At 46.0% G+C, this 25,559-nt stretch overlaps 2 protein-coding genes across 8 annotated transcripts in view; one reads left to right on the top strand and one right to left on the bottom strand.

Annotated features, from left to right (window-relative positions):
• PFKFB1 (6-phosphofructo-2-kinase/fructose-2,6-biphosphatase 1) overlaps nt 1-25,559 on the top strand; it is a 294,172-nt gene that overhangs the window by 8,428 nt on the left and 260,185 nt on the right. For 3 of the 6 annotated variants that reach the window (XM_081894275.1, XM_081894274.1, XM_081894271.1), the window contains exons 4-15: nt 254-320; nt 404-478; nt 2,350-2,406; nt 3,225-3,346; nt 4,810-5,017; nt 6,506-6,652; nt 7,156-7,260; nt 7,489-7,618; nt 8,268-8,330; nt 9,602-9,666; nt 10,350-10,487; nt 11,506-11,782. In XM_081894275.1, coding sequence (XP_081750401.1) covers nt 254-320; nt 404-478; nt 2,350-2,406; nt 3,225-3,346; nt 4,810-5,017; nt 6,506-6,652; nt 7,156-7,260; nt 7,489-7,618; nt 8,268-8,330; nt 9,602-9,666; nt 10,350-10,487; nt 11,506-11,565 — 1,237 coding nt within the window. In that variant the 3' untranslated portion in view covers nt 11,566-11,782. Of the gene's footprint in view, nt 1-253; nt 321-403; nt 479-2,349; nt 2,407-3,224; nt 3,347-4,809; nt 5,018-6,505; nt 6,653-7,155; nt 7,261-7,488; nt 7,619-8,267; nt 8,331-9,601; nt 9,667-10,349; nt 10,488-11,505; nt 11,783-25,559 lie in introns of those variants that run through there. The other 3 variants (XR_014163928.1, XM_081894273.1, XM_081894272.1) reach the window with 3 other exon arrangements.
• LOC309360139 (non-structural maintenance of chromosomes element 3 homolog) lies at nt 11,928-19,803 on the bottom strand. Of its 2 annotated transcripts, none has more exons than XM_081894755.1 (11): nt 19,719-19,803; nt 18,775-18,833; nt 17,753-17,863; nt 17,288-17,351; nt 16,874-16,953; nt 16,250-16,341; nt 15,007-15,086; nt 14,878-14,923; nt 14,669-14,731; nt 13,659-13,773; nt 11,928-12,453 (listed from the first exon to the last, which is right to left on the bottom strand). In XM_081894755.1, exons 1-11 carry the CDS (start codon nt 19,786-19,788, stop codon nt 12,373-12,375), a joined length of 861 nt encoding a protein of 286 aa, XP_081750881.1. In that variant the 5' UTR covers nt 19,789-19,803; the 3' UTR covers nt 11,928-12,372. The 2 variants fall into 2 exon arrangements, with proteins under 2 accessions (XP_081750881.1, XP_081750882.1); XM_081894756.1 differs by lacking the exon at nt 19,719-19,803 and adding an exon at nt 19,337-19,394.

Below are 25,559 nucleotides of genomic sequence, written 5' to 3'. Positions count from 1 at the left end.
CGAATAAAGTTTTATCTTATCTTATAAATGGGGGTGTCTTATAGATGGTACATTTGGAGGACCATCGGTTCCCCAGCTCTGCACTTGAGCAGGCCACACTTTGCTCCCCATAATACTGACTCACCTTGCAAGGGTGTCGTGAGGACTGTGAAGTGCTTTGAATGCTCTGAAGGGCCGTATAAAAACAAAAGGTTTGGTTATTATTGCACAAGCCTGGAGGTGGGTTTTCACTTCTCCTCATATTCGCCAACAGACAATGTGCATTAGCCGCTCTTCGGGACGTCCAAACCTATCTGAGTGTGGAAGAGGGACAAGTTGCGGTAAGGAGGCAAAAGCCCGTATCACTCCTAAGAGTTCCTTAGATTGCACCCTTGTTCCACCGCCTCGCTCTTCCCTTGCACAGGTTTTTGATGCCACCAACACCACGCGGGAACGCCGGACCCTCATCCTGCAGTTTGCCAAGGAGAACGGCTACAAAGTAAGCAGTCAAGTGAGCAGCCCATAGGCGGAGGATTTCGTCAGAGTCCCCTGTGCCAAAAGTTGTGTGTGAAGGGAACTCGGGTTCTAAATTCTCCATTTAGGAGTATTCCTTTAAGGCAGGGGTGGCCAACTCCCAGTGGCGTAGCGTGGGGGGTGCAGGGGGGGCCCGGCCGCACCAGGCGCAACATCTGGGGGTTAGGGTTAGGGGGCGCAAATCCACGGGTTAGGGGGCGCAAATTACTTGCCTTGCCCCGGGTGCTGACAACCCACCCTACGCCACTGCCAACTCCCAAGAGACTGCGATCTACTCACAGAGTTAAAGACTGGCAGTGATCTACCCCCTTTTGGGGGGGAGTTCAGGTCAAAGTTGTTGAGCTCTTTTTAGAGACGAGGAAAGACCCGTTTTTGGGGGGGGGGGGCAGGGCAAAAAAGGGGAACCAAACTTGTTAAACTTCTTTGGGAGGAGACAGTGATCTACCAGTGATCTACCACAGACGTCCAGTGATCTACCAGTAGATCACGATCTACCTGTTGGACATACCTGCTTTAAGGCATGGGCAGGCAAACTAAGGCCCGGGGGCCGGATCCAGCCCAATCGCCTTCTTAATCCGGCCCGCGGATGGTCCAGGAGTCAGCGTGTTCTTACATGAGTAGAATGTGTCCTTTTATTTAAAATGCATCTCTGGGTTATTTGTGGGGCCTGCCTGGTGTTTATTTTTGGTCTTTGTTGAAGCCGCCCAGAGTGGCTGGGGAAACCCAGCCAGATCGGCGGGCTACAAATAATAAATTATTATTATACATGAGTAGAATGTGTTCTTTTATTTAAAATGCATCTCTGGATTATTTGTGGGGCATAGGAATTCATTCATTTTTTATTTTCCCCCCAAAATATAGTCTGGCCCCCCACAAGGTCTGAGGGACAGTGGACCAGCCCCCTGCTGAAAAAGTTTGCTGACCCCCTCTTTAAGGTGGCGGCGGCAGCACTTTGGAACTCCCTGCCTGTTGATATCAGGCAGGCACCATCACTGTTCCATTTTAGACATCTGCTGAAAGCTTTTCCGTTTCAGCAGGTCTATCTGGATACATAATTTGGTTACATGTGTTCTTAAATTTATTATGGATGTTTTATTGGGCTTTAATTTTTCAGTGGGCTCCAGATCTCCTGCCACATTTTACACACACACACACACACACACGGCAGCTAGGAAAATTAGAAAGTGTGGTTCTGGTGAGACCCCAGCCACACACTTACTTTCCCAGAGACATCTATTCATATAAATTAGCACATGTGAATTTATGCTATGCCAGTAACATAACATAAGTACCCTTAAGTACCAAGCATTGCCCTTGGTTAGAGATCCATATGGGGAAAAGGAAGAGATAACAGGTATCCCCCATCAAAAAAATTACGATGATATTTGCACAATGAAGAACATATTGCTACAACCACAATGAGACATCTGCAAGCATAAAAGTCAAAACCTGAGATCCTTATAAATACAACTCTGCACCCAAACCAACATTTGTGTTGAAATCTCAGCATGTGTTAATGAAAATGGGAGACATGGTCTCCACCCCCCATTAATTGAAATAAATACGATAGAGATTTTGTTTCCTGGGTATATTTGTCTTTCCTTCTTTGCACTGTCATCTCTGGCCAAATAGATTTTGAAGACTTTTTAAAAGCACCACAAAAGCCTGTAAAATTTGCTCACCAGTAGCAACCCTTCCACTTTGTACTCCTTCATATTCTCTGGGGAGGGGGGAAGCAACCATCTGGCTCCAGCCACCAAAAGAAAACTGTTCTGATGGCAGCTGCTTCCTGCCACATACCTTCTCCTGCCATGACATATCACTCTGTCACTACAGGTCTTCTTCATTGAATCTATCTGCGATGACCCGGATATCATCCAGGAGAATATCAAGGTAAGACCTCTCTTCTCTTTTGCACCAGATCAGCCTTTGTGGCAATGCTTAGAGAAGTGTGAATGTCCCAAGGGCACCTGTGTTCCAGTGCAAGCATGGGCTGCGGAATGGTGACTAGATAGGTTCACATGAAAATGTGAGCTGAAATGAATTTCTCTGGCACTGAAAATGGGGCTAAGTGCTTGTGAACCCTGCCTTCAATGAAGCACAGCATCCCAAACCTAGCATCCTTTTCCTGCCAGGAGAGGATCAACACCATCCTTTTTCTTAAGCTTACACCATGTAATGGTTCTAAGGGGTTGCTCGTGCATAAGTTGCCACCACTCCTGGCTAGGTTACCTGCTTGAACCCTTTCTGTCTGGACAGCCCTTCACTTCGTGGCTGTCTCAGTCGCTGGCAGAATCCATCAGTGGGCGTTTCTTGAACTTCTTCCAGCAAAGAAGTTCTTTGACGCCAAGTCTCCTCCTACTCTCCCTGCGCGGAAGTCTTCTGCGCAGGGAGGGTGTGGGCAGCGGAGGACCCGTGCTCTCCCCGCTGGTCTCCGGTGAAGAGTCCTGGAGCCTCCTCTCCGATTCCCCCATCTGCCCCCCTTCTCCACTGGTGTTACGCTGATTTATTTCCCCAGCAGATGGGCTGCCTCTCTCCCTACTGGGACCCTCTCCGGCATCCCTCTGGAGCCTTCCCTCCGCCTCTAGCTCCGATGGCAGTTCCCTGACACACCAATATGGATTCAGCCTGACTGGTTGTGTGTGTGTGTGTGTGTCCCTTTCTCCACCCTTGTCTTGCCTCGTTGTTTTGCTTCCTCACATCACCCACAGCAAGTGAAGCTGACCAGCCCTGACTATAAGGACTGCAACCGAGATGAGGTGGTGGAGGATTTTCTCAAGCGGATCGAGTGCTACCAGAAAACCTACCAGCCACTCGATGACGACTTGGACAGGTGAGAAGGCAGTTCTGCCACCGCTTGCAAGGCCTGCCTTGCAAAGGGGAGGGAACGCTGTGTGTATTCCATATACACTGGTACCTCGGGTTACAGCTGCTTCAGGTTACATACGCTTCAGGTTACAGACTCCACTAACCCAGAAATAGTACCTCGGGTTAAGAACTTTGCTTCAGGATAAGAACAGAAATCGCACGGCAGCAACACCGAGGCAGCAGGAGGCCCCATTAGCTAAAGTGGTACCTCAGGTTAAGAACAGTTTCAGGTTAAGAACGGACCTCCAGAACGAATTAACTTCTTAACCCGAGGTACCACTGTACCAAACTTGCTGGGAGTCTGAATTTGCAGCAAAGAGGAATTCAACCATCTATAAACAGCAGCAGCAGCAAGCCGCTCATGGGGGTGTACAAAAGATTGAAAATAACTCTGGGCCTTCCATTAAAAGTAAAAACATAATATGAGAACTACCTTGCTGGACTCAGATGGACTTCCCCTTTTCCCCCAACAGCATTTGGTTTTCAAGAGGTACACTGCCTGGCACATGGAGGCTCTACTAAGCTGCCATGATTATAGCTATTTATGGACCTATTTACTCTGTTTTAAAACATGTTTATACTACCTTTCCGCATACCAGACTGCAGAGAAGCGTGCAACCATCACCCCGCTTTCTTACTGGTTCTTGACTATCTCATACACCAAAGTTTAGTACTGTATTTGCTCCCCAAGATTCCTCAGGGAATTCATAGACAGAGCATGGCGTCAGTTGCCTTCTGCTGTTCCCAGCACTTTGTATTCACAGATCTGCTGCTGTACACAGAGCCGATCTTTGGCTCTAGGACCCTCGTACCTACGGGACCACCTCTCCTGGTTTGTCCCACCGAGGACCTTATGGTCTTCAAATAAAAACATCTTGGAGATCCCGGGACACAGGGAGGTTAGGCTGGCCTCAACCAAAGCCAGGGCTTTTTCGGCTGTGGCCCCGATCTGGTGGAAAGCTCTGTCACAAGAGAGTAGGACTTGACATCTTTCCACAGGGCCTGCAAGACAGAGCTGTTCCACCAGGCCTTTGGCTGAGGCACAGTCTGACCCCCTCCTTTGGTAATCTCACAGAACTCTAGCCCAATGGTTGCCATTAATTTGATTCTGAATTGATTTTAGAATTAATTTTAGAATGCTGTGTTACTTTTATTGTTGTTAGCCACTCTGAGCCCAGCTTTGGCTGGGGAGGGCAGGATATAAATAAAATATTATTATTATTATTATTATTACTACTACTATTACTACTATTATTACTATCATGGCTAATAGTCATTTGTGTTGCGTAAGCTACTCATTATTATTCTGTAGTATAAAATTCCGTGAGTTTATTACGCAACGAATGAGCAGCGCAGAATTCCCCAGGGAGTCTCACACGGACTGTGCAAGGGCTTCTAATCTCACCCTCTCCAACTCAACATCCACAGGTCCCTGTCCTACATCAAAATCTTCAACGTTGGCAGTCGGTACCTGGTGAACCGGGTTCAGGACCATGTACAGAGCCGCACTGTCTATTACCTGATGAATATCCACGTGACGCCCCGCTCCATCTACCTCAGTCGGCATGGGGAGAGTGAGCTCAACCTGCGGGGCCGCATTGGGGGTGACTCTGGACTGTCTGAGCGCGGCACACAGGTACAGCAGAACCCTACCCGCCAATCAAAAGGCAAAAAACAGGTTTTTCTTACTGTGAATTCCTGTGTTTAAAGAAGGATGGAAGCACTGTCACTTCTATTTCGGAATAACCTTCCCTGTTGATTTCTCCTTGTTGACGGATCCGTTTTCAGCTTCCCCCAAACTAAACTAGAAAAGCTAGTAGAATTCTATCTGGGTAAAGCAGTAAGAAATGACATATATCCCATTACTGGTGGCATTAGGGCTGCCATATGTCCAGATTTTCCCAGACATTAACAGGATTTCAAAGGCTGAATTGAGGTCTGGGGGAATTTCTGCAAGGCAACACTCTGTCCTGGATCTCAGGCAAGTCAATCGAAAAATCGTGGTTTTTTTGGCATTTTTGTAAAAGAAAAAGTTCAACAACTTTGGTGGTGTTCTGGTTTTTGCTTTTTGCAACCCTAATTCCTATGATACTTTCTGTGCCCACTGAAGACCTTTCTTTGCCAATAAGCCTTTTGAGTGAAGGATGGTGACGATCGCAGTCTGCATCTATAGTGACCTTGAAATTATTTTCAAGTATGCTTTTTATTATTGATGTTTAGATCACTTTTTATGGGAAGTGATTCACAAGTGGAATAAGTAAAATGCTAACAATCAACGGGCTTCATGTAAAAGCACAGAGTTGCATTCAACAAAGCAAGGACTTTCACAGAACTTGCTCTCCCTCTTCCCCACCGCCAACATAAGATGCTCTGGAGGGCTGGCGGAAGCACCAGAACAGATGGCAGGATGCACAGGGGGTGGCGATGGACTGAAAGTTCTGTTGCGCAAGCGAAAGTCCTTGCACAAACGGGGCAACTTCATTGGATACAAACCCTCACATAGAGGCTGTCATATTTCCCAGACATATTTGAACCTAGGTTTGTTCGGTGTTTCCACAGTTACAGCTCCAACGAAGTTATTCCTGATGAGCAGTCTCCCATTAATATTTTTAACATGGAAGTGTTTACATGACTCTTTTAACAAAAACCTGTCCTTGAGCTCCAAGATGATGTTGTGCACGCATGAGTGATAAATTTGCAGACACAATTGTCACCACTTCCCCTCTCAGAGAATGCACAACATAGATTTCTCATTGCCATTACCTATACAGTCGTACCTCAAGTACTGGAAAGGGTTACGTCTGGGTTTCCCTGCTCGCACATGCGCAAAATGACGTCACGTGCATGCACAGAAGCGCCGAATTGCAACCCCGCATGCGCAGATGCGCCGCTGCGGGTTGCGCTCTTTTCATGTTGCAAACGGGCCTCCGGAACGGATCCCATTCGCAACCAGAGGTACCACTGTATAGCAGAAAGAAGTGCATTTGTTCTTGCAGTGTCTTGCCCTCAACTTTGGGCAAATTCACACACCAAAGAGGTCTGAGAATCTCTTGCCTCACAGCAAACCTCTGTCCCTCAGCGCTTCTCCTCACCTTCCGTCTTGTTCTGTCTCTCTGCCTGCCAGTACGCCTGTGCCTTGGCTGGCTTCATCCGCTCCCAGTGCATCCGTGACCTCAAAGTATGGACGAGTCACATGAAGCGCACAATCCAGACGGCAGAAGCGCTGCATGTGCCCTACGAGCAGTGGAAAGCCCTGAACGAGATTGATGCGGTGAGGACCAAGAGGAAATGAGCACAATCCCTTCTTCCCACAGTGGGGGAACTAGGAACTAGGGCCTCGCACTTCTTTGGTCCTAATCCACCAGCCCTGCCTGCTACTAGGAGGCATGGCTTCCTCTTCCAAAATTCCTCATTAGAAGAAGAGTTTGGATTTGATATCCCGCTTTATCACTGCCTTGAGGAGTCTCAAAGCGGCTGACATTCTCCTTTCCCTTCCTCCCCCACAACAAACACTCTGTGAGGTGAGTGGGGCTGAGAGACTTCAGAGAAGTGTGACTGGCCCAAGGTCACCCAGCAGCTGCATGTGGAGGAGCGGTGACGCGAACCCGGTTCACCAGATTACAAGTCTACCGCTCTTAACCACACCACACTTTCTCCCCAGAAAGCTAGGGAGTCTAGACATCCCAGCTCCTTCCTTCAACATATATGCTACTTCCTGTTTTATGCCAAGAATGTAGGCTGAATTCAGATATCCCAGCTTCATCTCCCCCCCAGGGTGTCTGTGAGGAGATGACCTACGAAGAGATCCAGGACCACTTCCCAGAAGAGTTTGCCCTACGAGACCAGGACAAATATCGGTACCGCTATCCTAAGGGAGAGGTAGGGAATGCCCAGTGGGGCATCTGGGGGCTGAGCATACTTAGCACATCACACGCATGGGAACTGACCTGTGGAACCTGGGGCTCCCAATGGGAAGTGCTGGTTGGGAAGAGGAAGCATGCAGCCTACCAGAGGAGAGTTATGAAACTCCTCGAGGGAGGGAGGGCCTTAGGACCAAAGCCAGGACCAAGGGCATCTCTGGATAACCTAATACTTACACCCACCCAGTCTTATGAGGATCTGGTGCAGCGCTTGGAGCCTGTCATAATGGAGTTGGAGAGACAAGAGAACGTGCTGGTTATCTGCCATCAAGCGGTCATGCGCTGCCTGCTTGCCTACTTCTTGGACAAGAGTGCAGGTACCAGAGTACCCTGTTCTGCATTTGCAGGCTCCCCATTTGAGCCCAAGTCCCTACGGTCTCCTGCAGAGGGTGGGGCATTCTCCCATAAATAGCATTTCCTCCTCATAGCACCCACTGCCAGAAAATGATGGCTTTTCTCTCTTGCAATCTGATACAGTGGTGCCCTGCAAGACGAACGCCTCGCAAGACGGAAAACCCACTAGACGAAAGGGTTTTCCGTTTTGGAGGCACTTCGCAAAACGAATTTCCCTATGGGCTTGCTTCGCAAGACGAAAATGTCTTGCGAGTTCCTGCGTGTTTTTTTCCCTCCCCCCCCCCTTTTCCTAAGCCGCTAAGCCGCTTATCAGCTGATCCACTGATAAGCCACTTATCAGCTGATCGCTAAAAGCCGCTAAACTGCTAATAGTGCTAATCCGCTAAGCTGTCAATGGGCTTGCTTCGCAAGACGGAAAAACCACTATACGAAGAGCCTCACGGAACGGATTAATTTCGTCTTGCGAGGCACCACTGTAATTGGAGTATTCACTAGTGAGGCTGACTGTTGTTTTCCTCTCCCCACCAATACACCACCCCCTCCACAGACTAAGGGGCTGGATCCCTGCTCAGTGCTCATCTTTGTCTCATTTCCTGTTCTCTCTCCATCCAGAGGAGCTGCCTTACCTCAAGTGCCCGCTGCACACCGTTCTCAAGCTCACACCCGTGGCCTATGGTGAGTGTCTGAATCTAGGAGAAAAACTCAACACCCCCTCCCTCAAGCAGGAGGCCTGCTGGTGGATTTCAGAAGTCCTGGTTATTTGCTTTAAGAAAGAGCTGGGAGATACCTTACCCCCCAAAGGAATTGGGGCTAGGGAACTTTTTTGGCTCCATGGGCAAGATCCCTATTAGGATCTACGTTGCAAGCCAAATTCCATCCACCTGTCAAAATCCTTTGCGCTTTGGAAGTCTTCCTCCTACCCCCTTTAAAGCATGTCATTCCAAAACGGCTGAGAATTTACTTACCCCCCACTTCCAGTATGTTCCCTCCCACTGTGGCCGTGGGAGATTAAAAGCTGTTTTCAGGTAATCAAATGCTTGGCTAATAAGCCCAGATGTATATGAATTCCTTCGCTGCTGCTCCACGTGCCAGTAAAGCCAGTTAACCACAGCTTGACATTTCTTATAAGAACATAAGAGGCTGCTGGATCAGACCAGTGGCCTTACAAAGAAGCCAGAATTTGCAAGCCAACTTTAAACCATGAACGCCCTATTGCTCCCCTTCACTATTTGTCTGTTGTTACTTCAATCTAAATCTTCAGGAAAGGCTTCTTAGTTTTACAGGCACTATTAAAAATAATGAAGTGGGGTTTTTTTTAAAAAAAACACCCAGATGACTCTCTCCCAGCTATACTCTCCTAGGGCAGCAGCCTAGGCCTGGTAAAAGAAGAGGGGGGAAAAAAAAAAAAACCAGCAAGAGCTCCACCAACAACTGCCATGATAGGAGTCCAAGACAGCTTCACTGCCGGGCTGTTCGCCAGCTCAGAATGCTCTTTGAGCTGCCAAGGTCTTCCCTTTAGTCCTGCCTAAGTCAGTCTCCCAGTTTCCAACTAGGACAATTAACTATTCCAAGAAGAAGAGTTTGGATTTGATATCCCGCTTTATCACTCCCCTTCAGGAGTCTCAAAGCGGCTAACATTCTCCTTTCCCTTCCTCCCCCACGACAAACACTCTGTGAGGTGAGTGGGACTGAGAGACTTCAAAGAAGTGTGACTGGCCCAAGGTCACCCAGCAGCTGCACGTGGAGGAGCAGGGAATCGAACCCGGTTCAACAGATTACAAGACTACCACTCTTAACCACTACACCACACTGGCTCTAAAGAAGCTTGTCCCAGCCTATCCTTTAACTGCAAAATGCACATGAGCTGAAAAAAGGCACAGGTGGCCTGGTAAATGCTGGGTACATCCATCAAAGTTCATTAATTGTAGGGTTATTTTTTGGGACAGGTTGCGAGGTGGAATCGATTTTCCTCAACATTGAGGCTGTGAATACACACCGGGAACGGCCACAGGTAAGCGGGAACCCTGCCACATTGAGAAATATCCCTAACCAAGGATCTAGTTGGATCCTCTGGAAAGGGTCTGTTGAAAGACCTTGCATGCAATTGGAAGAATTCCACATAGCATTGGCTTGCTATAAAGCTTGTCTCCAGGTGATGCTGTTGAGAACCGAGAGCTTTGCTCAGCAGCTGCACCACTTGGTCCTACCTGCTGACATCACTCCATGGGGATCCTCCAACAGGAAAGACCACCTTGTTCATACAGTGGTGTCCCGCAAGACGAATGCCTCGCAAGACGGAAAACCCGCTAGACGAAAGGGTTTTCCGTTTTGGAGGTGCTTCGCAAAACGAATTTCCTATGGGCTTGCTTCGCAAGACGAAAATGTCTTGCGAGTTCCTGTGGGGTTTTTTTCCTTCCCCCCCCCTTTCCCCCAAGCCGCTAAGCCGCTGATCCGCTAAGCCGCTTAACAGCTGATCCACAAAGCCACTTATCAGCTGATCCGCTAAGCCGCTTATCAGCTGATCCACTAAGCCGCTAATAGCGCTAAGCTGCTAATGGGCTTGCTTCGCAAGACGAAAAAAACGCAAGACGAAGAGACTCGCGGAACGGATTCTTTTCGTCTTGCGAGGCACCACTGTACTCATATTTGTCCCTCTGTAATATTTTCCTCTTATCTTCCCACCCCCACTCCCAGCATCTTTCCTACAAAGCTAGCCAGGCCCCCTTGTACCGGCACCACCACAATGTGCCAATGGCCAGCCCTCAGCCAACCAAACAACCCTGCTGGAGTGATCTGGGGCGGTCCCCTCCCCCTTGCCTGTTTGGCCCTCAGGTAAAGACTCCCCTACCCTCAGGGGTGGAGGAAGGGGGGTGCGGTGGGGGTGGGCTGCCCTGTGTGTCACCACTGAGGGGGGTGACAAAATGCTGGGCGGCACTCACCACACCCGAGCCATGTGTTTCTCTTGGGAGTGACGCGGTGTCTTGGGTGCCCGCAGGCTCCGCGCTGCCCCAAACGGTCTGCCTGCCGCCTCCTCCTCAGCTGTAGGGCGGCTGAGTGGGAGGAGGTAGGCACGACTCCTCAAAGCCCCCGCAGGTGGCTGGCCCTGCCCCTGGGCACACACACACTGCCCCAGGCTCCCGATCGTCTTGCTCTACCCTATGCTGTAAATCCAAGTTCTTTTGCTAACCTGGTTAATTAGGTGTGGGTAGTTTTCCAAGCAAATTATTTCTCCTTCGTAGCTACTGGGACAGGGTTGCCATATTTCAAAAAAAATCCTGACACCCGCAAAGTTTTTAGGAAGATCCAAAAATTGTTGAGCTTTTTTGGGGAATCATCCCCCCCCAAATAGTGATGTTAAACTTCTGGAGCTGTTTCCGTTGCTTTTTCCATTGCATTGCCATACATCTGGGTTTTCCCTGACATTATGCTGATTGTGCAAAATCCCCCCCAGCCACACCCTATTTACACCCGAAAACCAGGACGTGTCCGGAATTTCCCCAACGTATGGCAAGCCTATACTGGGAGATGGGAGCAGGTTATTATGGCAATACCTTAAAGACAAGGCTGCATTGTGCTGGTCAATTCACATTACACAAGAAAATCATATTTGCAAGGTGGAGCGGTGCAATGGTCTTGCCAAATATTGGTCCACATTAGAAGAAATGATAAAATAGAGGTGGCAGAACAGAGGAGTGCAGTGCAGACATTCCACCTCCAATTCTAATGGAACCATTTCACCACGCTAGTTTAATTGGGTGCGGATGGGGTGTTCAGTTCCCCCCTAACTTTGTTTTCTAATTTAAGCCACCATTCAACCATCTTGCACTTCTTTTCCTTTCTCTTTCTGCAGAATGTGGATGTAGCAAGAAATCCTGAGGAAGCACTAGGCACAGTGCCAGACCATTATTAACCATGCTGCTTATATTAAGAGAATCCTACCTTCCATTCTGCTGGCACTCATCCAGGCAACACAGTGCCACCCAGAGAAATAGTGGTGGGTGCAGGAGTTCTGGACCATTTTGCCTGCACACTGCCTTATGAGTGAGTGGGCCTCTTGAATAGCAATTTGTGGTCTAGGATTGCCTGCCATAGGAACGTATGAGGCCCTGGCAGAGACTGTTCACTAAAGAAAGGAAAAGGCTGTAAACAAACCATGGGGTGGGTGGGGATAGGATGAAGATAGGCCTGGATTTTAAGCCCTGTTGTTTTCATTTTGAGACAGTTTAGCACGTGCTTACATTTTCAATAGGATATAAAAACACTTGCTCCGACTGGATGTGCCCTATATTTTTATTTTGTTTTAATGAAAAAAACCACTATTTACAATGTGTGTTATCCACATTACAGAGGCAGTTAAATAAAGAAATATTCTATATCTGAGTATAACTTTTACCTCTGATCCATATTCTCCTGACCAATATAAAACCATACAAAATTTTTTAAAAAAATTATCACAAAGACGTTGAACTTAACCATCAATCAGACATGTTCTTTATGGATAAATCTTATCGGACTGAAGGATTAAGTGTCCCAAGTGTATTACGGAATCTTTCCTCCATTTGGAGGAAACCTACCAAGCTGCACAGAGTGCTTTATATGGAGCCAAGCCCTATAAAATGAACCTCAAAGCACTTCTCCCAGCTGTACTCATAGAAGGCTGCAGACCCACTTCCACTTGGGGGTTCCAATGACTCCCTGTAATCCAACGCCGTAACAGCTATTTTCTTCTTGCAGCATTGGCCTCTATTTCAGCCTCCTGGTAATGGCTCATCCAGGATTTTGGGTCCCTTTTCTGTATCTGATTTGGAGAGAGAATCAGATGGACACAGTTAGGAAAAAAAAGAATTATTACTTTTTGCAAATATTTTTTATTAATTTTCAATTACATATATCCAATATAAGCCACATTCTAACAACAGAATAGAAAGCTATACAAGAAATCAGAACCTTTTCTGCCTGCTCAGATGCTGCCAACATAATTTGGGGGTGCGGAGAGAAAGGAGGAATTCCATGCAGAAGAACCAGAATCAGGCTGCACCTCTTAAAAAGGCAGTATAGGATCTGTGAAACTGCACAAGAGCTAACATTCCAGTATCATGTGTTGTAGGCAAGTTGCTCTCCCCTATGACTGCAGAGAAGAGCCTGAATACATTTGAAAGATGTCTAGGAAGAGCTCAGAGGTTGAGAGTGATCAACTGAGGAAAGCTAACAATGGCCAGTCCCCTGCAGTTAAGTGTTTGCCCCTATACCCTCATAATCCACATACAGTATTCACAACTGTCAGGGAACTGCCATCAGTGGCGGAGGGAGAGAGCAAAATCCAGAGGGATTCCAGAGAGCATCCTGGGATTGGGAGAGGCAGCCCATCTTCTGGGGAAGAGAATCAGCGTAGCACCAGTGGAGAAGGGGGGCAGATGGGGGAAGCGGTGAGGCGGTCCCATGACTCCTTGCCGGGGACCAGCGGGGAGAGTAGGGGTCCTCCGCTGCCTACGCCCTCCTTGCGCAGAAGGCTTTCGTGCAGAGAGAGTAGGAGGAGACTAGGCGTCAAAGAGCTTCTTTGCTGGAAGAAGTTTAAGAAACGCCCACTGACGGATTCTGCCAGCGATTGAGTCAGCCACGGGTGAGTTGCTGTCCGGACAGAAAAGGTTCACTCAGGCAATACACCCAGGTGTTTGCTTACGCACGAGCAACCCCTAGAACCATTACAACAACCTTTACTTTTTTCTCTTTTCTCCATTTCTCTGTTCCATAAATATTTAAATTTTTAAAAATCAGAAAAGGATGGTCTAGTATAAAACATGCAGGATGTACAGACAGGGGAACATTTCTTTCATTTATTCCAGTCCCAGAGTCCGGGCATTCTTAATGCTGGGTAGAGTTTTACTGCAAGTACAGATTTGGCTGAGATCTTTTGGTACAGCCACATGGGCAAACTCTGCAGGCAACAGAGTCTCTCAATGGAAAAAATTGACTGGTCATGCCTTATTAGTAGGTGACTAGTACCTTAGCAACAAACTGTAACACCTCCTTCTTGGAAGTTTCTCTAGCAGCCCGTTGTCCCCATCTGAACTCAAACTCAGGTGGATCAGTGTGTGGGAGGCGAGTATATTCCAGGTACCTAGAAAGTGAGAATTGCATGATCACTGCTACAATCCTTTGTAGGAAAAAGCCATCCCACACACAGAATTGTTGTTTAGTCGTTTAGTCGTGTCCGACTCTTCGTGACCCCATGGACCAGAGCACGCCAGGCACTCCTGTCTTCCACTGCCTCCCTCAGTTTGGTCAGACTCATGTTTGTACCCCTTCATGGATCACTGCCTTGCCGTGGCGAAGGGGCTTGAGTAACTCAGAGAAGCTATGAGCTATGCCGTGCAGGGCCACCCAAGATGGACAGGTCATAGTGGAGAGGTTTGACCAAACGTGATCCACCTGGAGCAGGAACCGGCAAGCCACTCCAGTATCCCTGCCAAGAAAACTCCATGGACAAAGACACAGGAGAATAGAAAGGCTAAAAGCTGAAGTATCTGTACTCCAGTTGAGAGTTGTCTGATGTCTTCCAGGGCGTGTAAACTCAGCTGGATATTATGAACAGTCAAGCTACAATTTCTGCCATGAATGTGCTCTGTGCACACAAGATTTCAATCCCACACATTTGCGTACAAGGAACAAATGCAATGAACCACTGTTACAACCCTGTGCAGATTCAAGGAATTTAGCCGTACATCACTACTTCACAGCACAGATCGTGTTTTGTTTCTGCCTAGGTAAGGGAATCAGATACTTTTGGTTCCTGGAGGAGGAGGAAGAGAAAGGTCCCCTTAATAACCTATACAGTATTCTAATCATAATTCCTTTCTCTAAAGGATATATCTGGTCTTGGTCTCCCACCCCATTTTAGGCACTAGAAACAAAACAATGAGTTCTGGATTCTAGTCTCCTAACACTTTTAAAGCAGTACAACACATTTCTCTTCTCTACTAAAAAGGTAGAAAGATTTGCAATTCTTGACTCACTTTTGCTTGACAAATTCCTCTGTCACGAGCTTCTTCACATCACCAAATGCCTTGCATCTTCCCCTGGAACGGTTAGAGAGTGGGATTTTGTCAGGGCACATAATATCAGAGGAGCAAGGAGTTATTTGCTTCCCCAATTCCCGAACATAATTCCACCCACTGAAGGAGTTGGGTCTATGATTCAGATGGCTACCCCTGGACAATCATACCTAAGGCTGTCAATTCGCAGCCTCTTCAGCAGCTCCCAAACAGCAGCTGGATGGAAAGAAAGCAAGAGATGAGAGTTTGCAACTGAGGCTACCAAAGAAGTCAGATGAACCGAATGGAGTGCAACTCACATTCTTTAGCCACATTGCCCTTCATGAAGATCAGGCTGAGAATGGCAAGGAGGAGCCCCATCTTACAGATGATGTCATCGCTGCAAAAAAAAAAAAAAAAGAGAGAGAGAGAGAGAAAGAGATTCAGTCTCCCAACACTGGATTTGGTGTTTTAACTGAAGCTTGGGTTATAAAGCAAGAAACAAACGAACTCAACCAAATGCTTTTAACTTCAGGAATTGATAGTTCTGATGCCTTGGCTAAAATGCACGCTGCGAGGAAGAAGTAGTGCTGGCCTGGGATCAAAGAATCACACACCAACACTTCCTTTTTGTGTGTTCAGAACCACTTCATCTCACCTTAGTCAAATGCAGCGCTTGTAATAGTTCAAAACAAAAAAAATTCTTTCCAGTAGCACCTTAAAGACCAACTAAGTTAGTTCTTGGTATGAGCTTTCGTGTGCATGCACACTTCTTCAGATACCATGTGTGTGCATGCACATGAAAGCTCATACCAAGAACTAACTTAGTTGGTCTTTAAGGTGCTACTGGAAAGAATTTTTTTTGTTTTGACTATGGCAGACCAACACAGCTATCTATCTGTAACTGTAATAGTTCAGTTTAACAAAGATCACTGAGTAAGTTGTTTTTTTAAAAAAATATCTGAATTATATCTGAAAGCATAGTACCTTAATTGCCAGGTGAACTGAATGTAAATTAAGTTCATTTTGGGGTAGAACATCACACAATTTCTAAGTCATATTCAAAGTTGATCCTCCTACATGTGTTTCTTACTCTTTAAACATTGGGGGACCTGTAAACCTAATCATCACAGTTGGGGAAAATAAAAAATTCATATTCCACTCTCTCTCTCTGTGTGTGCGTGTGCACTTTCATGTTTCCTTAGTCTTAAGTATATTTTACACATCAGCACAGCAGCCTGTAACATTCTGAATGATGAAAAAAAATTGTTTGCAAAGGGGCTAACATTAACTGGAATTAGTTCCTTGTTGGGCAGGGTGAACCCGAACTAGCTCTTTTTAAAAAAGAAGAGGAAATTAACATTCTAGGTCAGGGATCGTATGGTAGTTGGTAGAGTTGGTCTTGTGCTTCCTTCTGGTAGAACCTTAACGTCTCTCTGAATAATAAAACAACAGGATGATAAGCACCAAGGCCAAAGTGGGGGAAGGAGAGAGAGAGGGTTTCATTTCATTTCCGTTTCAGCTGAGACTGCCAAAAGAGAACCAGAACACTCTTCTGCTTACTCTTCCAAGCTCTGTTCCAGTGGTGGCAATCTATTGATCAAGATGTATGTGGGATTTCTGGAGTCAAGTTCCACCAACTCCATTCCAAATAGCTGACAAAGCAGAAAAAGATAAATACATTCAGACCAGAGTGTAAAAGGCCAATTTTCTCTTCCACTATTACAATCCCATTTAAAGAAGACAGAAATCACAACTAGATATTAAGAAACGAATCAGTTCTATCCCTGACATAAATCGTATTGCTCAGAATTTGAATCACTGAGTAAGGATCATCCTTCATTGTGGGTCTGGATTTTCCACAATATACTAAAGGCCTAAGCGTAGATAAATACATTCAAACAATCTCTACAATTTATGCAAAAATTGCCATTTCTTCTCTCCCTATATTCATGTCAAGCCATAGCACGTCAGTCAAGCTGACCTCAAGGACAAAAAACTCTGCTATGCTCCTAGCTTTTTGATGGTCTATCAGCTTCAGAGCCACTGCTTTGGCCTCACTAGACACTGCAGAAATCTTCTCTGCAGTCCTGCTTTGAGAGGCTGGCCTTATGAGAATCCACAACTAAAGCAAAATGGATGGAGTCGCACACTTCTGCCCAAACCAATAATGGATTCCTCCCTCACCAGCTGAAAGATCCCATTGGCACGTCTGATGATCACAGGAAAGACATCTTTATAGTCTTTGATAACATGTTTCAGAACATCTATAAAGGAGACAGATAGGTTTGTTGACCAGGCCTTCTTACATTGTATTAAAAAAAAAAACCACACAAACATACAAAGCAAAATTCCATTGAAAAAAATCTGCACTTAAAAAAAATAATGAACAACAATTAGAAAGCAATTGACTGAAGCAAAGCTTTCAAAACTTGAAAATATGTGCACAATAACTCATAAGGGGTTGGAAACCAAGGAGACCTAGGCAGGACGTCTGGTAGTTCTAGAAGAGCAGAAGTGCCAAAACAAATTTGCTTAATCTCACCCTGAAAACAGAATTTGGGTATCTCTGGCACGAACGCAATTTGGTCCTGTTCTTACCTGCCCTTTTAACTGGGATCCTCTTTTGGTCTTTGATCAGAAAAAACTGCACGAGCTCATGTGCCTGTAGGGAGAATACAACATAGGCAGTCAGTGGGTCTATGTCTATGCTGCAATGCTGTGGGCACAGAATTCAGTTACCTGAGAATTTCAGCCTTCATTTTTTTAAAAAATCTAGAATTATGACTGCAAATCTGTTTGATAAGTATGTAGACAATCTCAGAACCCAGAACCGTGGCTGAATAAGATTTTCAATGGTTGACAGGGAGGGTTTCAGTGTCTTACATCTGCGACAGCTAACAAAACTAGGAAGACCATGCCAATCTGTACATAGTTTACACAAGTCACAAAACTCTATTTTTACTAGCACTTTTTTTCAACTGAATGGACACAGCTTTGGCTATAGCCAATCATGGCTGTGAGGCCCCAAAGAAGCATAAACAATTGCAGCAGAGGCTCCTTTACTTTGAGTTCCACTTGATTCCGTGGGCGGTGCCCCAAGGTATGCCGCAGCTGGCTGGGTGTCATCATTAGACTCAGTGTGCCTTCTTCATCATCTGGACCCGTGTGTTGTACCTGGGTAAGGAAAGAGGATTCGTTTTTTAAAAAAGGCTTTGGGATCCAGCTGTAGGATTCACACAGGCTTGTCATCTCTGGAGATGTCAGCTCTGATCTCGTGCTAGCCACATGTAGAGATAAACATGCTTGACATTCTCTGAGCAATTTCTTACCAAGACTACAATCCAAGCACATATATTTGACTGTAAGACCCTCTGAACCCAATGGAACTTATTTCTAAGTAAACGTGCATTGGAGTGTCCTATTAATTGGATTACATTTCTCTGTTGAAAAGCTACAACCTTTCATATATATAGCTGAACATTTAAGGTTTCAGCAAGTTCTGTAAAACTCAAGTGCAACATGCAAATGCTACTCATCATATCTGAACTGCATAAATGTACTGGAGCCCCAGTCACTAGCCAAAAAGGATGCAGGGCAAAGTGCCGCGTCTGTGCACGCACACGTGTGGAGCGGTTTGTGCTTCTGTACATGCGTGAAGCACGATTTAGTGCTTCTGCGCATGCGCGAGCAGCAAACCCATTCCAGTACATCCGGGTTTGCCATGGACGTTAGACAAGGTGGACGTTCGCAGAGGTATTACTGTATACATGTTTTAGACACTTGTCTCTACCATATGGAGATTTGCAACCAGCCAGGTATGAAATCTGGACTCTGCTGCCCACCCAAATGCAGGTGATGTTGGTGGCTTAGGGCTATATTTTACCACTTATGGGTTGCAGCTGGTGAATTATCTTCTTTTCATTCTTATCTTTGTGACCTTTTGATTGAATTTTTTATGCAGATTGGTGTTTTTACAAGCTACTGTTTAGTTTGAGGGAAGGGGGACTGCATCTAGTTTTGTTTGGCAGTATAAGCTACACATTACAATATATTAATAAATCAAGAAGTCAGTCCATGTGCAGTACCTGAGAAGGGCCGGCTCCCTTGCTGCTACGCTTGGTGTGGGACATCTCTCCGACAAGAGCTTGTGGGAAACAGGAAGAGAAAGCTATGGCAGGTGTAGTCTTGTCTCCCTTACTTTGTCACTCAAGAACGAAGCCAGAACATTTCCCCTCCCGACTCCAGTAGAAACTCGGGGTCCAGGGCTACATTTGCCAGTTCCCCACTTCAGAAACTGCCACTCCCCCAAAACACACGCTGCCAACTCCCCATAGCAAAGCAGGGCTCGTTGAGCCTGTAGAAATCATGCAACAGGCAGAAGCTCAACAGGTGAGGCTTCTTAGGAAAAACGGCGACTACGACATTTCTGGAAATAATAAGAAAAGCAACCCGCCTGCTTTCTGGAAAGCCTGCTGCGCCCCATACTGATAGCATCCTCCGCCGCCCCCCCCCCCGCAAAAGAGTCAGCAACCCAACAGGCAGCAATCCAACAGGTACAACTCACGCGGGCGGGGGGCGGAGCCCAACCCGGGTCCTCTCGCTGAGGAAACCCCTAAGGCCACCGGAGCACCAGCCACCACGACTCACCTCCTCCGCGGCTCGCATGCAACTGCGCTGCACCGCACGACGCCCGCCCTCTCGGCACTTCTGAGCATGCGCGCGCCGAGCCGCTTGCCGACCCCCCCCCCCGGCTTCCCAGTGCGCAGGCGCCTCCGTCTACTCCCGTCTTCGGTCGGCTGTTGCTTAGCAACGCTTCCCTCCGCGGCCTTGGCCTCCTGGTCGTCGCCTCGGTTCCAGCGGACGCTTCGTTCCCGCCATTTTCGCCTCAGTTTGTTTCTGAGGCGGGCGTCGAAGCGGGGCCGCTGGCTGGCGGGGAGGAAAAGAGCCACGAAGGCGGCGTTGGGGGGGGGAAGCCGGTTCAGTCGATAATGTCTGCCATAATAAATTCATTAGGTGCCTCAAGACTCACTTGTATTTGCTTGCGAAAGAGTGAATGGGCCACTTCTTTGCAGCTGAAGAGATTGGGTGGCCTCTGTCATGGTTGCTTTACCTGAGATTCCTGCATTGTATGGGGTCAGACTCGATGACCCTCGGAGTCCCTTCCAACTCTACAATTTGCACGCTAGCAGCTTGGGTCTGTGCTTGTATACTTGGGAGTAAATAAACTTGAGTTTTCTTCTATAAGGAGGTGTCATGCTTTGTGTTCCACATACTGCTTCTCCCCCAACCCCAACCCCCATTTAACTCAAATGCAGCAAGTGCATATTTCTCCCAGCTGCAGCTTGGGTGGGCTGTGTGCATTAAAGAGCCTCTCTTTCCACACTACTGTTGTTGTTTTGTTGTTTAGTCATGTCCGCCTCTTCGTGACCCCCTGGACCAGAGCACGCCAGGCACTCCTGTCTTCCACTGCCTCCCGCAGTTTGTTCAGACTCATTTTGGGAGCTTTGAGAATACTGTCCAACCACCTCATCCTCTGTCATCCCCTTCTCCTTGTGCCCTCCATCTTTCCCAACATCAGGGTCTTTTCTAGGGAGTCTTCTCTTCTCATGAGATGGCCAAAGTATTGGAGCCTCAGCTTCAGGATCTGTCCTTCCAGTGAGCACTCAGGGCTGATTTCCTTAAGAATGGATCGGTTTGATCTTCTTGCAGTACATGGGACTCTCAAGAGTCTCCTCCAGCACCGTATTTCAAAAGCATCAATTCTTCGGCCATCAGCCTTCTTTCTGGTCCAGCTCTCACTTCCATACATCACTACTGGGAAAACCAGAGCTTTAACTATATGGACCTTTGTTGGCAAGGTGATGTCTCTGCTTTTTAAGCAGCTGTCTAGGTTTGTCATTGCTTTTCTCCCAAGAAGCAGGCGTCTTTGAATTTTGTGGCTGCTGTCACCATCTGCAGTGATCATGGAGCCCAAGAAAGTAAAATCTCTCACTGTCTTTTGTTCAGGTAACACTACTGTTACCTGAACAAAATTGTCCCAGGAGCTGCATTTGAGTAAAAAAGGGAAGAAGCAGGGCGAGGGGGGCAGTCAGGCCACAATCACATTATAGCAAGGAACTGAAGATTTCCTTTAATAAACTTCAGAATCTGAAAGGACGGCACTGGCTTGGAGGTGGAATAAAGGCTCCCTGTATTGCTAGAAGGGGCACTCTTTCTCTTCTCCCCACAGCAGTTATTTACGGATGGATACAAATCACCCCGCTTAAAATGCAGCTAGGTCATTTCTTCCTCAGTTTGCATCAAAGCTGGTCGGGAGGGCGGGGATGCATCAAAACTCAACGTTTCATAATAAATGGCAGCATAGATACAGGATACATAGGAACTGTGGCTGACGTGTGTGCACCACTTCCCAAACCAGTGGTGGGAGCGCACTGGATGCAGAGTAAACAGGAATTTATACACAGCCTCTGTAAAGGCAACCAAGGCCAGCCCTACCATGAGGCAGAGTAAGGCTGCTGCTCAGGTGGCAAATTCTGATGAGTGGAAAGTGGCTAGAAATGTGTGCCATGTGCTCTGCCCTGCAGAGGCGGATTTAGGGGAGCATGGCCAGTTTGGTTGCACAGGGCGCAGACCCTTGGGGGATAGCTGTCAACATTTCCCTTTTTTTAAAGGGAAATCCCCTTATTCCGAATAGGATTCCTCGTAAGAAAAGGGAAAGGTTGTCAGCTATGCCTTGGGGGCGCCGCAACTATGATGCAGTTGGCGGGAGGTGCCAAACTTTGGTGTCACACAGGGCGCCACTCGCTAGTGTGCGGTGAAATGTTTTGTAGGGAAACCTTTAGGGCCAGAGGCACCAGCTTGCGAGGGTGATGCAGAGAGCGTGCGCGTGAGCATCATGCCTCCTTCCCTAAGCCAGGCAGAAGCTTCCCAGGCTTTGAGAAGGATGGAACCAGGGGAACATTTAGGGGCTAGCCAAGTCCACTGACCACACACCACTGGTGCCACAGAAATTTGAGCCTCTAAGCAAGAAATTGTTGAATTAATAATTTGATTTGGAATACAAAAAAGGGTGGTATGAGGAGGTCCGAGAAACAAGTAAATGAAAATTAAGGAGATGGAAAGAAGGATTGTTTTTAACAATTTTTGTTGGATATTTTTTATTTTTTTCTGTTTTTTTATTTTTTGTAATGTAAAATCTTTAATAAAAATTATTATAAAAATAAAGAAATTTGAGCCTCTAAGCTAGCTTGCTGCCCTAGTATGGCTGGTGCACCAGTGAGGCAACCTGAGGCATCTCATCCCACTGGGCTGTGGGCCCAGATCTGTGGCGTTGGAGGGAAGCGTCGGTCTTGCCTCAGGTGCCAAAAGGTCTCAGACTGGCCCTGTGTGCAGCAGAACAGAAAATGTATGCTGTTTGCTGAAAACAGCTTGCAGATACTTAATTGGCTTAGGATTTTATTTAAGTTAAGTGATGAATTAATATGTTTAATTTCATAATGTGAAGATCTAAGGATGTTAATGTTTAAGTTAAATTATTTTAAGAACTATGATTTGGAAAACCGTTAAAAGGACATGCAATGAAATTCAACCAAGGGGAGCAAGGAAGTCACTTAACAATGTTAATAAGTGTAATTTTTAATACGGTTATTATTTTTGTTTGTTTGTTTTATGTGTTTGTTTATAATGTTGTGAAAACCAATACCATTTTTTTAAAAAAAAGAAAAGAAAACGTATGCTGTTTGTAGGTTCTTTCGAGAAGTTTTCATTATTATGCTGTTATACATTACATACTACAGTTATTAAAATTTCCAGAGAAGTAGCTGTGTTAATCCATGAAACCTTAGGCCATAATAAACGTGTTATCAGTCTTTAATATACACAAGACTCTTTGTTGTTATTGATTATATCTATTTTTTAAACCCCACAAAAAACGTGTGTTTTTTGTGTGTCTCTGTGTGAAATAGTAGGTAGTGAACCCTGACTGGCACTAAAAATGTTACTAAAATTCAAACAGATTTAAACTCTTCCATTCTATATAAAACTTTTTCCAGTGAGTAATTTGTCTCCCCAGTCTCTCTATGGCAGGATCCAGGTTATACACACCAAAGTGGAAACCTCCCAGTTAAATAGGCTTTGGCATTCCTTAGCAGAGGTACAAATCATTGGTTAGTCATAGCTGCTTATTCCTGACACTACTGGAACTGAACAACTATAGGATTCATGTGCAACTTATTCTAGTAGGGTAGTATTATTGCTAAAGGATACAATTAAGTGTTTGGTGAGGGTTGTTTTTGTTTTGAGGGAATTGTGTTCTGACTTTCTGTGTTAGGCCCGTCACTGGCAGCCCAAGCTGATTCCCTTTCCAGCCACATCATCTTCAACAGGCTCAGGCCAGAGAAGGATATGGCCTTTGGCAGAAAGATCAGAAGGTAGTGGCTCTGGAATAAGGAGTCACTGTTTCAGATGTGGAAAGCAAAATACATTTTGGGGTAGCAGAACGGTGCTTTAACACAACTTCAGAAGGGTCATTGCCATTCATCCTCAATATAGAGAAGGCAAAATCCATTGCTTTACTGTATTCTTTCATTCGCAGTCACACTACTTTTATACATTTTGTCACTTTTTCACTTAATAAATAATTAGTTGCAATATTTTTTCCTCATTTTTATCAGCTTGTTGGCAATGGAGGCTCCTTTTGAGTGGGGGCTCTTTCAAATTAGCACCTCTCTCCACAAAAAACTTGAGGCATTGCAAACCCTGCATAAGGTCTTATAGCACCTCATTAAGCAAATTTAAATTAGTGCTTAGTTTTTGCCAAATGTGGCTGAAATATACTCAGAGTCGAGTGTGGATTTCATGCTCTTTATTCAGCTCATAGTAGTGAGGAATGAAAATTCCCCCAAAATATACGCTTTATATACATTATTTACACAAGGGGCGCACGTGATTGGCTAATTCTGGGATTCTCCTGTAGGCCAATCAGGTTGCTGATTCACTTCCACCTGGAGCTGGATTGGGTGGCTCCTGCGGACCAATCATACTGCTGCATTGTTCTAGGACCAATCAGACTGCTGCATTTTGGATCCTATTCAACTCAGTACATAATAGTGGCAGACAGTGACTCAGTTCACATATTAACACTAAGACAAACTCTGACTTAGTGCAATTGAGCAAATATGCAGGTTCCTGAAGCAAAGATCCGGGCCACTGCACTTCTCTGATGCTGCTGCTGTCATAGTTTGGCTTAGCATTGTGTCTGAACCCAGACTAATGGTTTATCTTGCTCCAAACAAGTCACAAACTGTAATCAAGTTTTGTTAATGTTTACTGCTCACGAGCCCAAATTCAGATGTAGCCAGGCATTAGCGTTACATGCAAATTGGCCAAGTGTTTTCATTTGAAATGGGACCATTCAATATTATTTATTTCCTAAAATTCATATGATGCTTGATTATAGGAAACTTCTATGTCGTTAACAAAAAGGATAAAACAGTAAGATTATCCCTTTCAAGTTTGCAAACCAATGGACAAGTTGTTTGTTCACTTAAAAGCCCCAAACAGAAATTATGCCTGTCTGATACGTAATGGGATGGTGTTCCAAAGGGCAGGTGCTGCCACACTAAAGGCCTGATTCCTACATTGTACAGAGCATACCTCCTAATGATCTGCAAGAGACCCTTTCCTGCAAAGCGCAGTGATCATTTAGATACATAAAGGATGAAACGATTCTGGTCCTAAGCTGTATAGGGCTTTGTCGTACCAATACCTTAAATTAAGCCAAGTAATTAATGGGCAGCCACTGTAATTCTTTCAACAGCAGTGTATAGTTTGTCCCAGTGAGAAGTTTAGCTGTTACATTTTACACTAGCTGCAACTTCTGGGCCAACCTCAGAGTCAGCCCCACATGCAGCGCAATGCAGTAGTGCAAGCTTTAGGTTATTAGCACACGGAAAACAGAGGTCAGGTTATCCCAGCACAGAACCTGCAATAGTATCCAAGAGCCTCTGCTCCACCTCAAACTATGAACTTGCAGCTTCAGGGGTATACAACCCCATCCAGTGAGACCACTGAATGAATCTGAAAATTTCAGTTTCTCTAATTTTAGTGCAATCTTCTTCCAGTATACACATTTTGTGGCAACTTTATCTAAGTACACATTTTTGCATTTTCTCTCTGCAGCTATAATATGCACACTTCCTAAGCATAAGCACTTTTAAGAAGAAGAAGAAGAGAAGAGTTTGGATTTGATATCCCGCCTTTCACTCCCTTTAAGGAGTCTCAAAGCGGCACACAATCTCCTTTCCCTTCCTCCCCCACAACAAACACTCTCTGAGGTGAGTGGGGCTGAGAGACTTCAGAGAGTGTGACTGGCCCAAGGTCACCCAGCAGCTGCAGGTGGAGGAGCGGGGAAGCGAACCCGGTTCCCCAGATTACGACACTACCGCTCTTAACCACTACACCACACTGGCTTTACACTGTAAATAGACTTGGGTATCCTCAGTACAGTGGTACCTCGGGTTACATATGCTTCAGGTTACATACGCTTCAGGTTACACACTCCTCTAACCCAGAAATAGTGCTTCAGGTTAAGAACTTTGCTTCAGGATAAGAACAGAAATCGGGCTCGGTGGCACGACGGCAGCAGGAGGCCCCATTAGCTAAAGTGGTGCTTCAGGTAAAGAACAGTTTCAGCTTAAGAACGGATCTCCAGAACGAATTAAGTACTTAACCTGAGGTACCACTGTATACTGATTATACCTTGCCCCAGTTTTCCTAATGACTGCTCCCAATAGTTTCATACACAGGTTAAATATCATTGGGGACAAGATGGTATCTTGTGGCACCTTACAGCACAACTGCCAGGGGGCTG

The sequence above is a fragment of the Podarcis melisellensis genome (genome assembly GCF_964234715.1).
Source record: "Podarcis melisellensis genome assembly, chromosome: 17".
NCBI classification, from domain to species: domain Eukaryota; kingdom Metazoa; phylum Chordata; class Lepidosauria; order Squamata; family Lacertidae; genus Podarcis; species Podarcis melisellensis.
The sequence above is the reverse complement of the archived record's forward strand: the minus strand, read 5'-3'. Positions and strand labels throughout refer to the sequence as shown.